The sequence below is a fragment of the Carassius carassius genome, chromosome 5, assembly GCF_963082965.1.
Source record: "Carassius carassius chromosome 5, fCarCar2.1, whole genome shotgun sequence".
Classification (NCBI taxonomy): domain Eukaryota; kingdom Metazoa; phylum Chordata; class Actinopteri; order Cypriniformes; family Cyprinidae; genus Carassius; species Carassius carassius.
In genome coordinates this window covers 41,543,871-41,566,039 of record NC_081759.1, presented here as the reverse complement: position 1 = coordinate 41,566,039, position 22,169 = coordinate 41,543,871, and the positions used below count along the sequence as shown (strand labels likewise).

Here is a 22,169-nt window from a genome sequence, read left to right as displayed (position 1 = left end):
TCTGTGAATCCTGAAAGCTAAAATGCATCACGGTTTCCACACAAATATTGTGCAGCACAACTATGTTCAACATTGATGATAATCAGAAATGTTTCTTGAGCAGTAAATCATCATATTATTCTGATTTCTGAAGATCACGTGACACTGAAGACTGGAGGAATGATGCTGAAAATACAGCTGCAACAGTTTCTCTTTTAGCTGATGATCAATCCCTGTTTCACCGTCCACTCAGTTTGATATGAATAAATTCAGGATGCCGTGTCTACCTTCAGCTGGTCACTCAGTTTGGTGTCCACATCCAGACGAATGAGCACCGGCTCTGTGAGGCCTGTCACAGAAACACAAGGATCAAACTATCAGAGGAGCTCTCGATCACACCGGTGATGTCCTATAACAAGATAAGTGGCTCGTATTCACATCTGGACTGTGATTACCAGCTCTGGCGAACTCCACGATCATTTTGGGCAGCGTGGCGGAGAACAGCAGCGTCTGCCGAGTGTCTGGAAGACGTCTGATGATCTCCTGAAGCTGCTCGGCAAAACCCATTTCAAACAGCCTGGAGACGCAGAACACACATGAACCCTAACCCAAAAACAGCTAGTGACTGCAGCTTTAACCCGGACTCACCTGTCAGCTTCATCAAACACCACATACTCCACGGCCTGCAGCTTCAGGTTCATCTCCTGGATGACGTGCATCAGACGACCAGGAGTACCAATGATGCTGGAGGAAACGAGAGAACGTCACGCCTCCGTCTCACACACACACACACACAGACAGACAGGTAAAGGTGTGTCTCGAGTGTGAACTTACATGTCTGGATTCTCATGAAGAGCAGCAAACTGATCATCCATGCTGACAAACAGAAACAACACACAGACGGTGATGAAACACAATAGAGTTAAGTCTCTTTATTTCTACAGCTCTGTAAACAATTCAGATACAACTCAGACTTAAACTGAGCCCTAGCTCACCTGTCTCCACCGAGAATGAGTGCTGTTTTCAGTCCAGTGAACTTCCCCAGCTGAAACACACACACACACACACACACTCAGTGAGTAAGCTGCAGGTGATCAGCAGCAGCACAGGGTGAAGGTACAGACCTCTCTGGTGAACTTCATGGTCTGCAGGGCAAGTTCTCTGGTGGGTGTGAGGACCAGAGCCCGGGCCCCTGTCTGAGCCTGCGGGGCCTTCAGCTTCTCAAACATGGGGATGAGGAACGCCGCCGTCTTCCCACTTCCTGTCCGGGCCATGGCCACCACATCCTTCCCGTCCAGAATCACCGGGATCGTCTGAGAGAGACAGAACACCAAACATCTTCACACACTTTAATGAGAATTAACAGATGCTTTAAGGGCTTCATACGGTCTTCTGTGAAATGTAGATTAGTCTTTTAATTTTACAGCAGCAATGTAAAAAAATATATATATATATTTCATGTACACTTACTATAAGCTTTTTCTGTATAACATTTAGTTTTTTACAAAATATTTTGTGAACTGAACTCACAGAAACTCTATTGTGGATTTTTTTTTATCTAGCCATTAGAGCAAAGCTGAGCACAGAAAATATATTTCACTACGACAGGAGTTTAGATAACGATGATGACTTCAGCTTCTGAGAAGCACAGAGAAGTGAAAAGACACCTTACCTTCCTCTGGATGGGTGTGGGAACTTTATATCCCTTCTTCATGACGCCTTTATACACCGGGTAACTGAGACCTGTGAGAAAACAGACACTGAGCGACTCGAATCCTGATCTGATCGACAGAAGACGCGTTTCATTCAGACGTCTCACCCATGGACTGGAAGCCGCCGGACTTCTTCTTCTTCTTGTTCTGGGCTCGGACCAGCTCTCTGGTGTCCAGCTCCACGTCAGACACACAGTCGGATGAAGCCGGGAATCGAGGCAGTCTTCTGCTGGACTGGAGCACAAAACCAGGACATGAAAACACGCTCTGACTGTAATCGATCGATCACACCGCTGCATTACTGGAAGCAACCATAATCATTCACTGTTTAACACCATGCCAACATCAAGGCTATGTCCACGGAGATCTCTGAATAAATTACACAATGTAAACAATTAACAGAATGATAACACTGCATCTTCCACTGAAACAAAATCATTCTCAATACTGATGAAAAATATTTATTATACTAGAATATATATGACAGAACCTGAAAATTACCAGTATCAATAACCACATATGACAACTCTAATGAACAAACAACAAAACATAATTATTACCGTGAAATTTTTCAAAGAAGATCATTTTACTTGCATGAGCTACGATCAAATGCAAATTGTGGCTGCAATGGTTCAAAAATATCAAAAATATTCAGTCCCAAAAGTGTGTGAGAATTGACATCACAGATAATATCAGAAAAACAGGGATTCATACCTGGGTCCAAAATGACCCGGACACGAATAACAGATAAAGCATGTTCAAGCATCTCTTAAAAAAAAACAAGTTAAAAAACAAAAAACTAATCTGAAATAAAATAAAGGATGTGTGTTTCGAGAGTCTTCATCTTTTTAAAAGTTGTGTTTCCTTACTAAAATCTATGCATTATTTGTATAAATAACGAATCTGTTCTGGGTCTGAAGAGGGTCTGGTTTTAATTTATACTGCACGCTGTCATCTACAGCTAAAAGAACACACTTTTATCTGAATTGGGACATTAACGGTTACACATTCGGAAAGGAAACCGGATCGAGTGTGAACGATATTTTATATACACATCCAGAGTTCATCTGTCCTCAGTGGCTCGTGTTTACAAACAAACAGTGTTAGATTGAAGGAAAGTGAACCGATTATCAGAGTAAACACGATCGACTCACTGTGTCCTGATCATCTCTGACTTCTGTCGCCACTTCAAACTCTTCATCATCAGACTGGAGCTCGTGATCTCTCTTCTTCCTCCTCGTCAGCTTCTTCTTCCTCTGCGCCATCGCACTCACTGCTACAGACCCGCTGCTGTCGAGAAACGTCGCTATTTAATCGAAGAAATCAGGCGTTCCGCGAGATGAAAACACCGGAGACGATTGTTTGGAAACACGTGTAAAGAAGACGTTCCTGCGCACAGAGATGACGTCAGAGAGCGAGGCGCTGCTGCAGTTCACTGCGCTGCCGCATGGTGGCGCCACGAGCAGAGCAATAATGCGACAAACAGTTACTAAATGTATTTATTTATTTATTTATTCTTATTGAAGTATTACTAAAATATTACAAGCTTACAAAACATCAATTCTAAGAGGGGCTTAGATTAGATTTTAATTTTAGATTTTAATAGAATTAAAAAAAAAAAAATAACACAATACAAACAAAAGAACAAAAAAAAAGAAACCATATTCATTCTTTAAACCATCCATATAAACAAATATAAAGCGCTACTAGTTTACGTTTCGCTGTCTTACATCACGTAATGTTCTTTCAGAACAGTTTTATTAGTAAAGATTTTTTCATGCATAACAGTATTTATGCATTATATTCATTAATGCAACAGTATAGATTTATAAATGTATTTATATGCACATACCTATTTGAACATTTCCTTGCATTTGGACATAACACAGCTGTACTGTACTCATAAATACTATCTATTTCGAATTGTGTATTTTTTCTGTAGATATTGTTATTTCCTATACTGTGTTTAAGCAGATCTGATAATAAAGCTCTTTCTGATTCAGATTCAGAAGGATATTATTTGTTCAACAAAACAAGAATGCATTAACCAGTTAAATTAGCCCAAGGCCTAAAATAAATTACATTGTGGTTTGCTTTACGTAGAATATTAAGTAAATTATTTGCCAGACAAACAAATCTCATTTTAATGTTTTATTGTTACTGACGTATGAGTTTATTAAAGCCTTGTCCTTGTGTGTGAGTTTTTATGATTTCTCATTGTTTATGAAGATAGGTGAGCTGATGAAGACTAGTTTATTCACTTTATGTGCTTTTGTTTTGATCATGATCCTCAGATCCTGTCTTATAACATGTTTGTCTGCTAAACGAACATTGTCTGACACCCAAAACCTGTTTACAGGAAGTCTTATAATGAATAATAAAATAATGAATGATTAGACTCTGAATAAATGAATATACTGTTGAATCTTTTATTTGAAGCAGGAAACGAACTACCAGAAAGAACAGAAAAGAATCGGATTGTAAGAGTGCTGTAAATAATCTTCTGAATGATTCAGCTGTTCGAACGAATCAATGATTCAGTGATCAAATCAGTGACTTGCTGCCCCCTGCTGGCGGATTTAGTTTACTTTTTAGTGAATAATTTCAGTCGATGCACTTTTTCGCCTAATAAAAAATTTAGGAGCACCTTCTGATCAGTAATCCACAATTCTGACCAGAAATGATCCTTTCCTAACACGAGTCAAGAAACAAAAAAGTCAAGTTTAGTGAGTTTTTCCTCTCACTGTTGTTTGATGGACATGACAGGAGGAATAATAGACAGCTTCCTCTTTACGAAGAACATGCAGATCCAATATAATCATATAAAAGTGATTCAGACGCTTGACTAGAGCATGTGCTTCTTAAGTTGTTTTTTCTCTGATTGCTAATGTGATCTTTTCACAGCACAGACTGAACTAAATGAAAATGAACACCTGCGTATCAAGCAGACAATACGAGCACGCTGACAGAAACAAAACTCCTGATGTTCAAGTAGAAAAGTTGCTTTGTATTTTTGCACCGAGGTTACAGAAAGAATCGAGTGAAAGTATGTGACGTGTATTTACAAAGACAAGCAATTAGTCTATAAAAGTGTGAGGCTTGAATACACATTAAAAACTAGTGGCATGATTTCAAGAGATAAGAGAAAGCATGAAAAGTTCATCACTGGCAGCTTGTGGTCGGCCTCGATCTCAGGCATCAGAAGAGACAAACTAATACATGATCTCAACTACACAAGCACAACAGACTGGAACGAATCAGTACAAGAATCATGAGGCTTGTGTTCATCCGTGATCCCGAAGCACTTCTGTCAGAGGTGTGTGGAAAACCTTTGAAATGACAACTGAAGATCTGTCAGAGGACCGACACTGCTTCTGAAGCAGCGCATCTCTCTTCTGCTCGACAGTAGTGTTTCATCACCATCCGGGACCCATCATCAGGCGACGGTGTACTTCCAGAAAGGCGTTGATGTAGTGATTGTGTCAAAACCCTTGAGGGGTCTGGAAAGAAGACTTCACGAGTGCATGGGTGAAACGTCACAGTCACAATCACACAATACACGATTACAAACTGAAGCTCCTCACATCACAGGGAGAGCTTACTTCACCAAACACATGAAGAAAACTACACTTAACAGTCTTTATCAAGATTATGATCGTGAATGTAATTCAAAATTGTATTCTGATCCCAAAGTGTGAGGCACATGAGTTGTTTTTCTGTCAGTCATGAAATAACAAATACTTGAGAAAATGCAGAGAAGCCACTGCAAAAATATATATTTTCTTCCTTAGTATTTTTGCTGTTTTCTGGAATAAATATCAAAAAATATCTTTAATCGGGATGTATTTACTTAAGTTAAATGATTTAAGATTTTGTCTTATTTTATCTTATTTTCTGAAAATAACTATAAAAACTATGATATTTTTGATATGATATAATTTTTTCAGAAAACAAGAAATAATGTGAAGTTTATTTACAAAAACATTTTTTTTAAGAAATCATGTTTTTTATTGTTTGTGTTAGTTAGCTGTTTTTTTTTTAAGTATTTTTTAACCTAGTCAAAATAACCCAAATGCAGTTTGACATTAACAGGAATGCACAATGAATGATTTTTGAAAATGATTAAAACGTTTTTGCATAAGAACTCTTCATATGTCGAGTCATTTTACTGTCAAGTAAGCATCTTAATTCTGGAATCTGTAGACATTTACACTAGAAAACACGAGTAAGATTCAATCAAGTCACTTTGACTTGATCCTGGGCTCAAGATGTCCAAGCAGACTCTTGAGGAACGGTTCCCCTGCACTTGAGCTCAGTAATAAGACACTGAACCGCTCCGAAACGTTCCTCTCTTTGGCTTGAGAAGAGCTGAGGTGGGTCACATGACCAGAGCAGCCCCAGACACACAGAAGACGGCGGTGGCACCCATGCTCTTCTCTGCTACCTCTGAACAATGTCACTGATCTCTCTGACGGAGGAAAGCAGCTTTGAGAAGTCTGGAGGCGTGTTGGCTCCCCCGGTGGCAGCGGGGCAGATCTGCAGCTCACGCAGGCTGCTCTCCAGCTTATTGATGGCTTCGCGGAACGCAAACTTGTTGCGCATCTGCTGGATGGACTCGACGTAGCTGGCACAATACTTGGACAGATTCTTGCCGGCTTCCAGCACAGCACTATGGGTGCCGGTCTGCTCCGAAACACGGCCGATGGCGGCTCGCAGGAGCTCGCTGCTCTCCAGGACCATCTCGAGCGTGATGCAGGAGTTAGAGAGCCGCTCCGACGGCTGCCGTGTCTTCCTGAGCGAGCGGCGAGTCGTCATGAGGGGAATAAAGCTGGATCCCAGATCTCCGACGGCCGATCCCGTTCCCATCCCTGGCAGCTGACCGCTTGGGGATACAGAAGTCGTCTTTGGGGGCTGCATTTTTGAGGTGTTTTTTGGCACTTTCTTAGCACTTTCTTGGGAAAGGCTCACGCCTTTGCCTTGTTCTGCGGATCCGGGACTTGGAGGGCTGTGTTCAGACGAGCCTTTGACTTTGGTGTCCGCAGAAACATCAAAAGTGGGACTCCTCGAAGTCTTTCCAGATTTGCCGCTCGAGACCGGAGGCAGAGGAGGAGCTGGTTTGGGTTTGACAAACTTCCCCTTTTCTCGGTCTCTTTGTCCAGGGACTTCGGAAGAGTTCTTGAGCCTACGAGGTCTGGATTCATCTCCCACGCTGGGTCTGAACAGCTCTGCTTGCAAGGCGCTCGTTTTGGAGCTTTCTGTCCGACGACTGAGCTTTGGTGTCAGAGTCAAAGGACTTGATCCAGGACTAGACTCCGAGTCCTTAAACACTTCGTCTGGTGCATCCGAGTCGGTTTTCTGGTGGGGTGATGGGGTAAGGGTGCCACCACGGGGAACACAATCAGCTTTCTTGCGAGGCAGAGCTGGCTTTCCTCCGAAGGTTCCCGAGTCGAAGTGAGACGACTGGATATCACGGGGCAAGGTAACAGACCTCCACTCGGTGCGCTCGGACCCTGGAGGCGTGCTAGAGGCAGAAGAAGACCTCAAGAAGCGCTTGGAGTTTGACATGGGGTCTTCTTCTGTGGCAAGCTTCCCTCCGCCGACCGACGTTGTGCCTTTTTTACGTGAATGAGATGGAAAGAGCTGACCGGGATAAACCGGGCCTCCATTGGGGACTCCGACAATCATTGTACAGTTGGAGCCGACCAATTTAGAAGAGTCGATGGCGTCGTTAGTGGGAACGCCGTTGTTAAAATCATCTCTGCCGTCGGAAGCCAGTCCTCTACGATCCAGATGCCCATCCATCTTCCCGAAGGAGCTGCTGCGTTTAGGGGGTGCTGGAGCCGTCCTCTTCTTTTTCTTGATTAAATTCCGAATGAATCCGTTCAGTTTATCTTTATCTTTGGCTAGGAGGCGATCGTCTTCGTTTAAGTAGCTATCAAGGACAGGCCTCGGGAGCATCGGGAGCCCGGTTCCTTCAGTCTCTGCTGCGTCTGGAAAGAGCACAGCTTCATCAAACTGCAGGAAGCACCTCAGAATTCACTGGGAATGTTGGGAGAGCTCGGCTTACCCGGACTGTCGCCGTCCCTGCTGTCCGCATGTCTTCGCAATGTCCTCGTCTTAGTGGGAAGTTCTGGAGCCTGCTGAATCGGACCCAGTGTGAGCTTCTTACTCTTTTTGCCCAACTCTTTCTCCACCTCTGCAACACATGAAGAGTGAAGATGAGGCACAAGAAAGCACACATTAATTACTCTAAATCTGCGGAGACACAGTCTTACCGTCGGAGATACTGGACTCTTGAAACATCGTCTCAAACGCCTGGTGGGTCTCTGCAAAAGAAGGCCGCTCTGCAGGGTTCCACCTCCAACCTAAAGACAGAAACACGCAGGTTTAAATACTGTTTTGTGGCACGAAATTAACATGAATAAACATCAGAAAGTATTTTATGTCAACTGCGGAACACCATTTTTCAAGTGCAAGTCCAGTGAAGCTAATCTACTTTGTCTGATCTGTGGTCAAGGCTAGACGGGATACAGCTGCGGCTACGGTACATGCACATTTACATATTTTCTGAGTTCTGATTGGTCAGATCGCCTGTCAATCAAAATCTGCGAACGGAAAAGATGATTTCTCATTTTTCTACTTTCAATATTTAATCATAAAACGAGTGAAACGAGAGTTTCTGACATGTGCAGGGTGCAAAATTGTTCTAGCTCTTTAAGCTCCGCCCTCTTCTGAAAGGGGCGCATCAGCTCATTTGCATTTAAAGGGACAACCACAAAAACGGCGTGTTTTGGCTTATACCCTTACAAGAGGCAATATTAACAAGCTATATAATATGATCTGCAAGGTATTTTGAGCTAAAGTAAGGTATTTTGGGGACATCAGAGACTTATTTTACATAACTTTAAGGGAAGTCGTGGCCTAATGGTTAGAGAGTCGGACTGGCAATCGAAAGGTTGTGAGTTCGAGTCTCGGGCCGGCAGGATTGTGGGTGGGGGGAGTGCATGTACAGCTCTCTCTCCACCTTCAATATCACGACTGAGCTGCCCTTGAGCAAGGCACCGAGCTACAGAGCTACTTACAGGCCCTCATGAGCTCATAGACTTTCTCTGGGCATCCCTCGGGTCGGTCCATGCGGTAATCTTTCTCTAGTAGCTCGTACACTTGGGACAAGTCGATTCCAGGATACGGAGACATCCCATAGGTGGCGATTTCCCAAAGCAGGACTCCAAATGCTAAAGAGTTCAAGTAAAAATGTCAGTTTAACACACACAGATCTGTGTGAACCTGGAAAGTGAACTCTGTGTCTACAGCAGTGCTTCTGCTCACCCCACACGTCTGACTTGATGGAGAATTTGTTATAGGCCAGGCTCTCCGGGGCGGTCCATTTAATGGGAAACTTGGCTCCTACATGTGCTATGTAGGTTTCTTCAGTCATCAGGCGACTCAGTCCAAAATCTGCCACTTTAACCAAGTGGTTTTCCCCAACTAAGCAGTTACGGGCAGCCAGATCCCTGAAACAAGAGTAACCTTGAAAATGTAACTACAGCAGGATTCAAGAAACGTTTGCTCACTGGTCTGGATTCAGCGTGCGCTGGCTCACCTGTGGATGAAGTTCTTCTTCTCCAGATACTCCATGGCGGAGGAGATCTGCGTGGCCATGTAGAGCAGCACCACAGCGTTGACCTCCTCGTGATTACACTCTCGCAGGTAATCCAGCAGGTTTCCGTGGGTCATGAACTCAGTGATGATGTAAAACGGAGGTTCACGTGTGCAGACACCTGACATCACACAAAACACAGGCTCTTCAGGATCATCACATCTCTAAACTTCATTTAGAAACACATTCCCCTAGAACATCATCATTCGATTTATGTTTGATAGCCCAAAAACTCACAAACATACACTGCAAAAAAAAAATTTCTTGGCATTTGTTTTCTTGCATAAATGTCTGCAAAGTCTGTAATTAAGATGCATTTACTTGACAAGTAAAATGACTTGACATATGTCTTGTTTTCTGAAAATGTTTATACAATAATACTACGTAAGAAAATAATGTTTTGCACGTTTTGCATGAAGTCTAGTTCTACTTTCTGGATGAAGTTGGTGGATTGGTTACAAAAGAAATAATATTTAAATCAAGGCTGTTTTCTTTGACTTTCTTCTCTTTAAAATTAAATATTGAAATCAACGATGAATCAATGATTCTTATTTCATATGAATGTCATCTCTAAACTAAACTTATTTATGAAGCAAGTGTGACGTCTAATAAAGGAAGTCTAAGACTTCTTGTCTTCGCCTAGTGTGTGTTTTAATTTGAAATAAATGTAGTCGAGGAGTAAATCCCATCTTCTCAGTGACACTTGTTTATTGATTTACAATTTCTAATTTGATAATAGTTGATAGTCCCTGCAGGAAGCACTCACCTAACAGCTGCACCAGGTTTGGGTGTTTGATTTCTTTCATGACCGCAGCTTCTTTTAAAAACTCCTCCACTTCCATCGTGTCCTCCTGCACAAGAGCAAACACTGTTCTCAACAGCTTTCATCGCTGCAAGAGGACTCTCATGCAACAGAGGGTCACAGACAGCAGAGGAAACCATGCTAAATGTGCATTATGTGACAGTATTTTCATTATATTGATCTGTCATGTAAACCTAACCCTCATGGCATCAATCAAGTGTGCAAAAAAATATTTTACCTCCTATTATCTTTTTTTCTAGTATAAATATCTAAAAAATTATTGAATCAAGGTGCATTTACTTTACAAGTAAAATGGCTTGAGATATAATTTCTTGCATTCTGAAAAAATGATAAAATTTAGTTATATCATATCTGATTTAATTATCAATTTGATAATATCTGCCAATGGGGCAAGAAAAATATTCTCATTTAGATATATATTTTTTTCTTGCCCCATTGACAGAAATGTTAGAAACCATGAGTTAATATCTTGAATCATGTTAGAATATTAGAAAACAATTTTGTGTTCTGGATGTGTGTCGGACCTTCAGTGTTTTGACGGCCACGGTCAGGCTGTATTTCTTCCAGACTCCCTCGTACACCTCTCCGTACTGTCCTCCTCCCAGCTTGTGTTTCATGGTGATATCCGTGCGCTCCATCTCCCATTTGTCGTAGTTGGGCGAGACGCCGTAGATGGTGGGCTTGTTGCGTTTGGGCGCTGGGTAATGCAGCGTGGTGATCAGACCGTCAGACACCGTGGAGTGATGGTGAACCAGCTCTGCTAGTGTGTTGAAGCGGCTCTCTGATGAAACATACAGCTGCAGAGGAACACACACACACGAGAACCCAACTTTTCTTCTACTGCAATATCTTTATATCATCATTTTGATTTGGATAATAGCATCTGCTAAATGACTAGCTGTATATTTCAGGCGAGTGAGAGTGTGTCAGATGTGTGTAATCTGTTATTCTCAGACCTGTGAGGCTCAGGAGACGCTCACCTTGCCGTCGGAGGCCGTGTTGATGCGGTAGTGGTAGACTCGTCCCTCGTAGCGCAGTGAGATTGACCTTTGACCCGGGCTGCTCTCGCTCTCACGCACCAGGAAGCTGCCGTTGATGCCGCTGCTCAGCAGGTACTCCGCAGCGTTTCGGGACACAGGTCCGTGGTACCAGCTGTGCTTCTCCAGGCTGTTGACCGGTGTGATGTAGTTACTGGGAACCCAGCCCTGGCCGTTCTTGGTCTGCGCCTCGCACCACTCGCCATTGTGATTGTATCCCAGAACCCTCAGCTTCTCTCCTGATCAGAGCATTACGTCACTGTCATTTCAATGTCTATTAAGGCCGAAGAAAATGTGATTTACAGCTGTGCTGTTGTGATTGTGGAACGTGTGAATTAAAACAGATGCACATCTAACTCCTGTTACATCATAGGTTTCTATTTACAAGCTTTATGCAGCCAATCAAGACTGTCCCTGAGCACATGAATGCATTAATAATAATAATAATAATAAGATTACTTTTATATAGTGCTTTTCTAAGCACTCTAAGAGATGTAATGGTATATCTCCTAATTATCACAGTTATCAGTATTATCACAAAATGTGCTGTATATGTACTCACAGGTTTTGTATTTAAAATCAACAAACAATAAATGCATAAACACTAAAACAATTACATTTACAATGATGTCTGGATTTTAAATGACAACACGACTGACAAAAGTTTATCTAATAGCATGAAGATGCTTCATAAAATGATAAACCAAACATTTCAGCCTTTAAATAAAGAAAAGGGGTTAAGTCAGAATTATAATTGGTTAATAAATGATTATATATATTTTTATCTGCTCCATAAATAATTCTAGATATCGTTTCTGTGTAGAATCCACATAAGCTTGTGTTTCATTAACCGGTCAAAGTTTACAGCAGGACATGGACAGAAAGCGCTCACAGACTGAATGTAATGTAAGAGTCTGACAGCAGGTGGCGCTGATGGAGCATATACAAAATGTCTTGCAGGGTTCACATAAAAGATAAAAGCATCTGCTAAATGAACAAAGCTGTACTAAACACCCTTCTGTCTGTGACTCCTATAGGAGATCCTGTGCACTAATAACAGCTCGTTATGAATTATCTGTATTCCAGGCACTGAATCCACACGCTCTCGTTATCTAAAGAAGCGAGGGGCGTCTGGAGCGCTGTAGATCTGCCCCTCACTGATCGATTGTCACGGGCCAAATGGAAAGAGCTGACATGTTGAGTAGGATAAAGGAAGAGGAGGAGATGAAGATATAATATGTGACCTCATACAAAAAGCAGCTTCTCTCATGCAGTGACTGCAGGAGTCCCAAATAAAAACAAGAAAACTCATTCACTAATGTGCAGTCTGCGGTTAGCTCCCATCTTAAAGGAGATTTTATTGTCAATGGTTTCTTTACCTTATTTGTGTTCCTCGTCAAATATGACCAGCCTTTTAAAAACTGCTTGTAATCTTTTTATACGACATTATCAGAAAATCTTGGATTTAGTTTACTTGTTGTCTTTTAATTAGCGTAGGTTTTGAGTTTCTTTAATGATATGAGCGTATGCTCCTCAGTTTATGAGTGGAAAAACACTATTTATGCATAATTTTGGCCATATTTACTAAAAATTGACTAGCATTATCAGGAAAAAGAAAATCCTCTCCCGATCAAAATGACCGGAATACAACACGAGCGTTAATTTAACAACTTTAAACTTTCATAATTAAAAGTTCGCTAGCACATTATTTACAGTTGTTGATTTCTGTGGTGTTGAAGCTAGCAGTGATGACGGTGAAGTGTTTAACGTGTTCGGATGATGAAGCATGGGATGTGTGTCTGACCTTTGGTGATGCTGAGAGTGTTATCTCCGCTCGCGACGAAGTCATACAGCGCTACGAACAGATTGGGGTCATTTTCGCTGGGTCCCGCCAGCAGATTCTCTTTGGAGTTCCAGCGCGCCGCCTCGGACAGACCAGCCTCGAAATCCGGCCGCTGGAGCGCTTCTGCGAACAGACCAACACATGACAAGAGGAGAATGCATGCTAACATGCTAACATGACCCTGGAGCACAAAACCAGTCATAAGAGTCAATCTGACAGTTGCATAAATAAGCTTTCCATTGATGTATGGTTTGATGTATAAGACAAACTTTGGATGAGATGCAACTATTTGAAAGTTTTAGGAGCTCATTTTTATTCCACCCCATTACAGTTCTGGAAAATGCATTATTGCATTAGTTTTTAATATTTCTCATGGGGATTTAATAATTTTTTGACTTTTTTCACACACACAATTTATTTTTTTAAATACAAAAACGCAGAAAATACAGAGATGTCATAAATCATCATGGACACAAACGCTGAACTTTTGAACGAGTCACATTCATTACTCTGTGACATGAGGAAACACAAACACTCGTGACTGATGACCTCAGATACATAAACAAGGCAAATAAGATACGACAGAAGATTGGTTTTTCAGAAACTCACCGACTGGGACATGAATCAGCTTGGGAGGGGGGGGGGGGGGTTCAGTCATCATTTACTCACCCTAATCTTGACTGTGAAATGCACAAGGAAAACATTTGAACGATCCTCAGTGACCTCAAGCCCTGGCATGTGGACGAAGGCTGCTTTTATGTGCATTTTTGGAGCCTGACGATGATAAAGATTCTCCTCGTGTTCCACACAACGACAGGAGAGTCAGTAAACTATGAAGGATTGCTTAACTAACCCTTTAATCATCCGTAACACACCAGTGCATTTGGGTAGCTGACAAATAATATGGAATTTTTTTAAATCCACAAAAGTATGTAAGGGGAATTATGTAAGTGGTCTTTCACAATTTTTAGCTTTGCTATTCACATTTATCATGATCTCATGTTAAAGGCATGAGCAGCCAGTCACCGTACAGCCACAAAGACATCAGATGTTTCTTTCACATTTCAGCTCACTTATACACTAGTCAAAAGTGTTTGGACAGAAAGATTTATGATGTTTTTTAAAGTCTCTTCTGTTCACCAAGTCTGCATTTATTTGATCCGAAGTACAGCAAAAGCAGTAATATTCAGAAATATTTTTACTATGTAAAATAACAGTTTCTGTGTGAATCTGTGTTAAAGTGTAATGTATTTCTGTGATGCTCCGCTGTATTTTCAGCATCATTCCTCCAGTCTTCAGTGTCACATGATCTTCAGAAATCAGAATAATATGATGATTTACTGCTCGAGAAACATTTCTGATTATCATCAATGTTGAAAACTGCTGATTTCTTTCAGGTTTCAGGTTTGATTTTTTTGGATCTCTCGGTTCATCAAAGAATCCTGAAAAAAAATTACTTTGGTAATAGTTATAATAAATGTTTCTTGAGCAGCAAATAGAATGATTTCTGAAGATCGTGTGACGGGAGAAATGATGCTGAAAATTCACCGAAATAAATTAAACTTTTTAAATATATTCAAATAGAAATCAGTTATTTTAAAAAACATTTTTCACAATATTACCGCTTTTGCTTTACTTAGGATCAAATAAATGCAGGCTTGGTGAGCAGAAGAGACTTCTTTGAAAACATTAATCTGCCTGAGATCCTGAAGATCACAAACTCCAGCGAACACACACACACACACACACACCCCGAGCTGCACAGATCTATCCCAACAGGAGTCAGGTTTCCCAGAGTTCTCTCCTCCCTCGTTCTTCTCTCTCTCTCTGTATGTCTGGCTTTGCTCTCCTCGTTCCCCCTCCTCCACTTTCCAAACAGACAGAAGGAGAACCAAGGCCTGTGATTTTCACGAGACCATCAACCCCAGATCCATCCGTCTGATCATCTGCTCGTACACACACACACACACACACACTCGTCTTCACAGACTCTTACCTTCAAAGTAACAGCTGGAGGACGAAGAAAGACCTTTTTTGGATTTACAGCCCACCAATTTTAGACAAATCTCCAACATTTTCATTTGCTTCCCAACACTACCAATTAAAAAAAAAAAGATCCAGTTCCCAAACTATATCACCGTTTTCTCTTTTATCCAAACGATTGTTCAAAAAAGTGACTGAAAACATAAATCTGTCTACACAGTTAGTCAAAGACGGCTAAAAACTCTGACATCCTGACTTCACGCAGCTCTTCTTCAACAACTTTCCAGAGTAAGAGGCTCCATTTTCCCCTTGCTCCAGTTCTTGTCGTTTTCTCAGTCCGGAGAAGAACTAGCCATCCATCCGTGAGAGTTATCCGTAAGAAACACGAAGAGGAGTTACTTTGACGGTAGTGTTGTCTTTGTCATGTTGACGGGCTGAGAGACGATCCACAGGAAAAGCAGGACGCTTGTGCCAACAAAGAGGCCCTTTCAGGACGGAGCGCCGGAGCCGATGACATCACAGCCCTGGCTCCGCCCCTCGAGAAACATGCAGCACTAACTACAGAGAGAGTGCACCACAGCTCTCGCTCTCTGCTTCGCTCTCGTCCCAAGTGTTTTCACTGTAAAAACAATGGCACAAGTGCACTAAATAGGGTCAGGACTAAAGGAACACTACAACTACTGGTTAATTCAATAAATGATTAATCTGATGACGAATTGGGGTACAAATACAAAAAATTACATTTGGCTTGAAAAAAGGGAGTAAATAACTTATTCCACAACTGGTAAAGTGTTGACCTCCAAATATTGACCAAATTGAAGACTATGAACCGAAATATACTGAAAGTCTCCATGTTGTCTAAACTACATATTAGAGTTGAAACGATTAGTTAACATCATTGACAACGACATCCAAAATATGTTATATGTTAGATGGCACAGCCAGCAGATGTAATGGGAATGTCTCTAGCCGTGTCGCTCCGCTAAAGCGTTCCAGAAAGCTCCTCTTGAATAAGTCCGGAGCTACATGTGGGAAAGCGGCTAATGAGGATAAGCTCAGATATGAACCCGTCGACCCGGAGGACACGGAGTGTGTGGAAAGCTGCATTAGCATTTCTCTGAATCTGTCCACTGATGTCTCCACAGAACCAGGCAGATAATCATGTGAAAGAGCCTCTGAAGCTTCCAGTCAGAGCGCAACAGCACACACAAAGTTATAAATGCATATTAACGGTGGAAAATAAAAATAAATTAATAATATGTGACCACAAAACCTAAAGTCATAAGGGTCAATATACACAATGAATAAATCATCTCTCCAGTGATGTGTGGTTTGTGAGGAGGACAATATTTGAAAATCTGGAATCTGAGGGAGCAAAAACTAATCTAAATACTGAGAAAATAATCTTTAAAGTTGTTCAAATGAAGTTCAAAGCGATGCATATTACTAATCAACATGTTGCAGGGTGTTTGTGGAGCTTCTCAGGTGTTGTGGGTAGGAATTGCTCGCTGCGTTTTCTTTCGTGGTGTTCAACACACAATCTGAAGAATCGTTCATGCTGCACTTACACACTCGACTTTAAGAGTTCTGATCCCTGAGGAGCACTGCTGACTCTAATAACTGAGCGCTGAAAGGGTTTGCGCAGACAAAAGAAAGGGCTGGAGAGGCAGGGTGTTTTTCTGAAAGAGGGGGAGGTGACAGATGTAGAAACATGAAGCACATTGCTCAGAGATGAGCTCATAGAGAATCATTTATATAATCCTCTCTCAGTTAGCTGATGGACACCATCCCTCTCCGTCATTAAAAACACTCGTTCCAATCCGTAGTGAAGCAGAGCCTGCAGTGCTTGGCGTGAGAGACCTTTCATGCGTTTATCTTAATGTGGAGCAGTTAACTAAACGGACGTCTGCAGGGTTTCAGCATTAGTGCAGGAACGGAAACATGATCCAGGTGTGCGGGCTGCTGGGAAATCACAACAGGCCTGACGTCACCCTCAACATCACACACACACACACACACACAAACTGTTAAATTCCGCCTCATTTTCACAAGTGTTCTCTTGTCATTGGATTATTTGTTTTTCTAACTTGAATGATTCGGTTTAGATCGAAGAAAGTAAAGTACTGTTAATTTAATTTATTAAATTATATTTTTTCTGCTGTTTACTTGCAACTTTATTCTTATTTTAAATAAAGATAAAAAATATGATTAATATAGTAATTATTTGGGGAAGGAGTTTAATGTTTTAAAAACATTAGCATTTTATGTTATTGGTTGACTCGGGATGCATCACTGTTTCTCTGCTTGTAAATATTGTGAGGATGCAATATTTACTGTGTATTTACAATATTACTTTATTGAGAGGATGCCACAAGAGCCGCACCAACACAAGAACGTGTCATTATCAGCTAAGATTCTGATTCAGTATTGATAGCTGGCATCCCGCCGAAGCCAAATCAATGGCAGTGCTCCAGGTGCATCACAAACACACTCTTTCCTCTCATGTCAAGCTTTAGATAGAAAGAGTCGAAGCTGATGTTCCCAACTTGAGACTCTGAAACAGTCCAGAGATCATGAAGCTATACTGAACTGGCCATGCAGGAACAACATGAAGAAATCAGGCACGCTCTGATAAAACAACCAATAATATCAGCCACAATCATCATATGAGATCATGTGTTCCAAATCCTCATATCTGCACGTTTTTCATTATGGCATGGTTTACACTGCAGGTCTTGATGCCCAATTCTGATCTGTTGCTTAATTTGCGTCGACGGAGCAGAAAGAACTTGCATCTTGTTTGTGTGTTTTCTGGTTTGAGTCCGTTCTTGAACCATACCCAACCCTAGTCACATTTAAGCAAAAAATCAGAATTGGGTCACATTTAATTAAGTGTAAACGAGGTCTAAGAACACGAGCGCTCGCTCATATAACACCAGGCCATCCGCAGCAGCACAGAGAGACAAGTCTGAACACGTTCAGAGTGAATTACAGCAGAAAACACTGCTTCATGTGTCTGTAGGGACTCATTCAGTGTCTGCGTGTCACCATCCTAACAGGCTTCTAGCTGAAGCCTTAACCACTAAACCACAATCTGAGAGCCTTCAGTTCAAAGGTCAATCCCAGGAGAGCAGGGCGAGCGATATCACACAGATGTGACACCAGCATTCATCAGACATTTCTGAAAGACAGTAACACTTTGGGGCCGCACAGCTTTGTGGAATAAAATACAAACTTTCAAAACTTCAAATCAAAGCATGATTGACGGTTTCAATATTTGTAAATTAAGACATAAAAAACAAAACAGATTAATCGCATCCAAAATAAAAGTTTCTGTTTACATAATATATGTGTGTACTACTGTGTATATTTATTATGTATATATAAATACATGCTATTTAAATGGATTTATTTAGATACTTATATTTTCATATCTAAATATTTTTAATATATAAACAACAATTTTCTTAAATATATACATGCATTAATGTTATATACCGTATTTTCCGGACTATAAGTCACACTTTTTTCATAGTCTGGCTGGTCCTGTGACTTATAGTCAGGTGTGACATTTATCAAAATTAATTTGACATGAACCAAGAGAAAACATTACCGTCTACAGCCGCGAGAGTAGCCTACCACTGAAAACACAGAGCGCCCTCTCGCGGCTGTAGACGGTAATGTTTTCTCTTGGTTCTGAATAAATGCGACTTATAGTCCAGTGCGACTTATATATGTTTTTTCATCGTCATGACGTATTTTTGGACTGATGCGACTTTTACATAGGTGCGACTAATAGTCCGAAAAATACGATATATATATATAAACACACAATACACACACACACATATTTATGTAAACAAATACATTTATTTAGAATGCGGTTAATCGCGATAAATCATTTGACAGTTTTACTATTTTTTTACTCAATTTTAAAACAATTACAGTGCAATTACCATAATTAATTTTTTTATAATAGAAGTACATAATATAAAATATTACATAATTTAAATTATTACTATATAATCATATTACATTCTCAAGCGGAAAATGTTTTTTGTTTGTTTGTTTACTTTGATATGGTTGATGTATCTAATTTATCAAGTTTTTTACAAATTGTTCAGCCCTATAAGGATTTCAAGAATCCCAAGAATTAAAAAAAAAAGTATATATCTTCAGCTTGATTAAAATAAATAAATAATTTTCTATGCCGATGTACTTCCCACCAGCATCACTCACTCTAAAATAGTTAATTATTTCATAATATAGCTCTTAAAGTCATCTGGTAAAAATCTCTTTGTTTTCCTCAAATGTTTTTTGTAATATATAAATGAAAGAAAAAAAATGGGCAATGTCAGTTTTATTTCCAATATTGTCCAGCCTTACATTTATTTACCCACGGATGCCTTAAATTGATTAAAATGTTTTATTTAATCCTACCAATTCTGTTAGTGTATCAAGAAAGCACCTGAACCCAGAGTGTTTCACAAGTGACCAGCTGAAACCAATGAAGCTGCGATCTACTTGGGCTCACGATGCTTTTAGGAGACGCAGCCTTGGCTGATATCCGCCGGTTTATCAATCGCTGCCCTTTCGATCCTCACATTACCTTGAGATTTCTGAAAGGCACACAGTCAGGTGACTCCATCATAAAGGAGGTGGATGGCAGAGGTCAGTAGATCTGGACTCACCGTGGACGGTGAACACATTGCAGTGAAGCGCTCCCTGTCTAGACATCTCTCTCCTCCCTGCTCCCTTGATGAAGGGCAGCGCCGGCAGACTCGGTCTCCTCTGGTCCCCGACTAGCTTCCCAGGCTGCTGCCCCATAAGAGCTCACGGGACGTTACTGAGCACGGTCCGGTCTGCTCTTCTGTGCGGGTCATGCGTCGACGGCTGGATGGCTAACTTCAGATCACAGCTTTGAAAGCTTAAAGTGCACAGAAGTGAAAGAGCAGTGTGTGTGTTCTCAGTGCACTGTGAGGTGAGGAACAGACACATGCCTCTTCAGAATCAGAGTCAGTGCATGAGATCTCTCCAGCGCGAGCTCACTGAAAACATCCACTCGGCGGACCTGTCAATCACGGTGACGTCACGAGCTCCTGGCACATCATCATGTCGATAATTATGATTAATATCATGCTGTGCATTAAACTGTAGTCAATCATTATTATTAATCACTGGAAATATCTCACGGTTTAATAAAAGAAAAACAAGTATATTTTTGGTAGTGACTGTTAGTGTCAGTCAAAGGTTATTCTTACACATTTGTAAACGAGTAAATAATCGACGTCACTGACGTAAATAACGTTTTTCCTCGAAAAAAAAACACCTTTAGATGAAAGTTCAGGTAGTTAAACACAGGTAAGGTTTAACAGTCGGTGTGAAATGGTGTTTACTGGTTGTCTGAACTCCCTCAGACACTTTAATCCTGACGCATCTCTCCGTCTGAGTGACTTTGATCAGTGTTTAGCTGGAGTTTGTTTAAAGTCTCGTCACTTCCGCGTGTCTCTGAAGCGACCGTAAACTCTCTCCGCGCCGTCTGTACGTGTCTCTGTCGGGATCGTTTCCTCACCGAACATCCGCTGGATTCTTCCGCAGACGTTAAATGTTGATTCCTGACATGTCTTCATTTTACTTCATAACTTTTAGCACTTTTCTCAGAGTCGTTCGTCGTCGCAGGAACCGCCATATTCGCGCACGCCCGTGACGTCACACGCGGCACGCCGCGCTCTTCCGCCAACAATCACTCCAGCTTCAATAATAATAAAATAATAATAATTTTAAAAATCGCTTCAGTTTCAAATGGAGCTTTTTTATGTTCGACGACAATTGTATTTCCGTAATAATAAAATTATAAGAAATGTGTTTTAGTCAAGGAAAATAATTACTCTGTATTTTTTATTTATTATTATTCTTTAATAGATAAGATTAAGATTTATTTATTTATTTATTTATTTATTTTTAATGTGAATAATAATACAAACTCCGCAAATAAGATAACATCAGTATCTGGTAATCCTAATTTGAATTTGTACATTTAGTATTGAGTTTATTGATCATCTTTTTTCAAATGCCCTCTTGTTATAGGAACTGTATTTATTTTATTGGGGAAATATTACACTCATAAATATAAATCTTTAACATTAGCCAAATTACAGAATTTTCTTTGTGACTTGGCTACCTAATTATAACATTAAACAAAATATTAACATATTATACTTGTATTCATAATGTTGTAATCTAATGTTGTATTTAATTGTTGAAGTTTATTGTTTTTACTTGCAATAAAAGCAAAATAAAACAGTCGCTTCAGTTTCTTTTGGCATTGTGTTCATGCAAGAAAACGGTTTTATTTTATTTATTTATTTATTTTAATTTTCACTTTTGAGAAGCAATATGGAAATGTTGACTTTCTTTGCAACTTAATTATTTGGCTTGCAAAATATTTTATCCATAAATGTCATTTATTGTTATGTGATCTTCTCATTTATTTACTTTTTATTGTTACTTTCTCCCTCTTAATTTTCATTGGTACCTATATATGCATTCAAAAACAAAACATTAACACATTTTACAGCTTTTTTTGTTATTTATTACACAATTTATTTATATTACTATTTATATTTCCCTTATTTTGTTATGATTTTTATTTATCTGTTCTTTATACATTGGGAAAGTAAATAAACAGTTTAGTTGCCTCAAAATAACTAAATCTTTTAGAAGGATTCAATTCAATTCAATTCAAGTTTATTTGTATAGCGCTTTTTACAATACAAATCGTTACAAAGCAACTTTACAGAAAATGGGATGTAAAATGTGTTGTAGACAATTTAATGTTTGTTATGAATTTATAGATTTAAAAAAAAAATAATTATAAAATAACAATTTCTTTCTCAAAGCTCATCAACGTTAAATTTCGGATCATTATTATCAGCTCTAAGTATGTGTTTGAATGAACTCGGGTTTGTCTCTTTTTAAAGTGTGTTTTGCTGCTGTGTGTGGAGCCCTCTAGCGGTCTGATGCTGCAGCACAAAAAAACCTTAAAATAAAGTATACACATAACACAAACGGAACATAAAACAGTTATTGAATAAGCATGTGTCCTAAACTCCTGAAACATTGCTGTCCCATA

At 40.2% G+C, this 22,169-nt stretch overlaps 2 protein-coding genes across 3 annotated transcripts in view; both read right to left on the bottom strand.

The window, feature by feature from the left end:
• Positions 1-3,085, bottom strand: part of LOC132141633 (ATP-dependent RNA helicase DDX54-like) — a 10,681-nt gene extending 7,596 nt beyond the window's left edge. The window contains exons 1-9 of the mRNA XM_059551324.1: positions 2,846-3,085; positions 1,799-1,925; positions 1,652-1,722; positions 1,104-1,292; positions 975-1,024; positions 814-855; positions 628-723; positions 435-556; positions 267-328 (exon numbers count right to left, since the gene is read on the bottom strand). Coding sequence (XP_059407307.1) covers positions 267-328; positions 435-556; positions 628-723; positions 814-855; positions 975-1,024; positions 1,104-1,292; positions 1,652-1,722; positions 1,799-1,925; positions 2,846-2,956 — 870 coding nt within the window. The 5' untranslated portion in view covers positions 2,957-3,085. The remainder of the gene's footprint in view (positions 1-266; positions 329-434; positions 557-627; positions 724-813; positions 856-974; positions 1,025-1,103; positions 1,293-1,651; positions 1,723-1,798; positions 1,926-2,845) is intronic.
• A 2,860-nt stretch (positions 3,086-5,945) lies between these two features.
• LOC132141636 (tyrosine-protein kinase ABL1-like) lies at positions 5,946-20,732 on the bottom strand. 2 transcript variants are annotated; one of them, XM_059551327.1, is made up of 11 exons: positions 19,729-20,732; positions 13,016-13,177; positions 11,155-11,450; positions 10,699-10,971; positions 10,118-10,202; positions 9,295-9,472; positions 9,021-9,205; positions 8,774-8,926; positions 7,967-8,056; positions 7,759-7,887; positions 5,946-7,681 (listed from the first exon to the last, which is right to left on the bottom strand). In XM_059551327.1, exons 1-11 carry the CDS (start codon positions 19,862-19,864, stop codon positions 6,132-6,134), a joined length of 3,237 nt encoding a protein of 1,078 aa, XP_059407310.1. In that variant the 5' UTR covers positions 19,865-20,732; the 3' UTR covers positions 5,946-6,131. The 2 variants fall into 2 exon arrangements, with proteins under 2 accessions (XP_059407310.1, XP_059407312.1); XM_059551329.1 differs by lacking the exon at positions 19,729-20,732 and adding an exon at positions 15,051-15,548.
• Between the last annotated feature and the right edge of the window lie 1,437 nt (positions 20,733-22,169).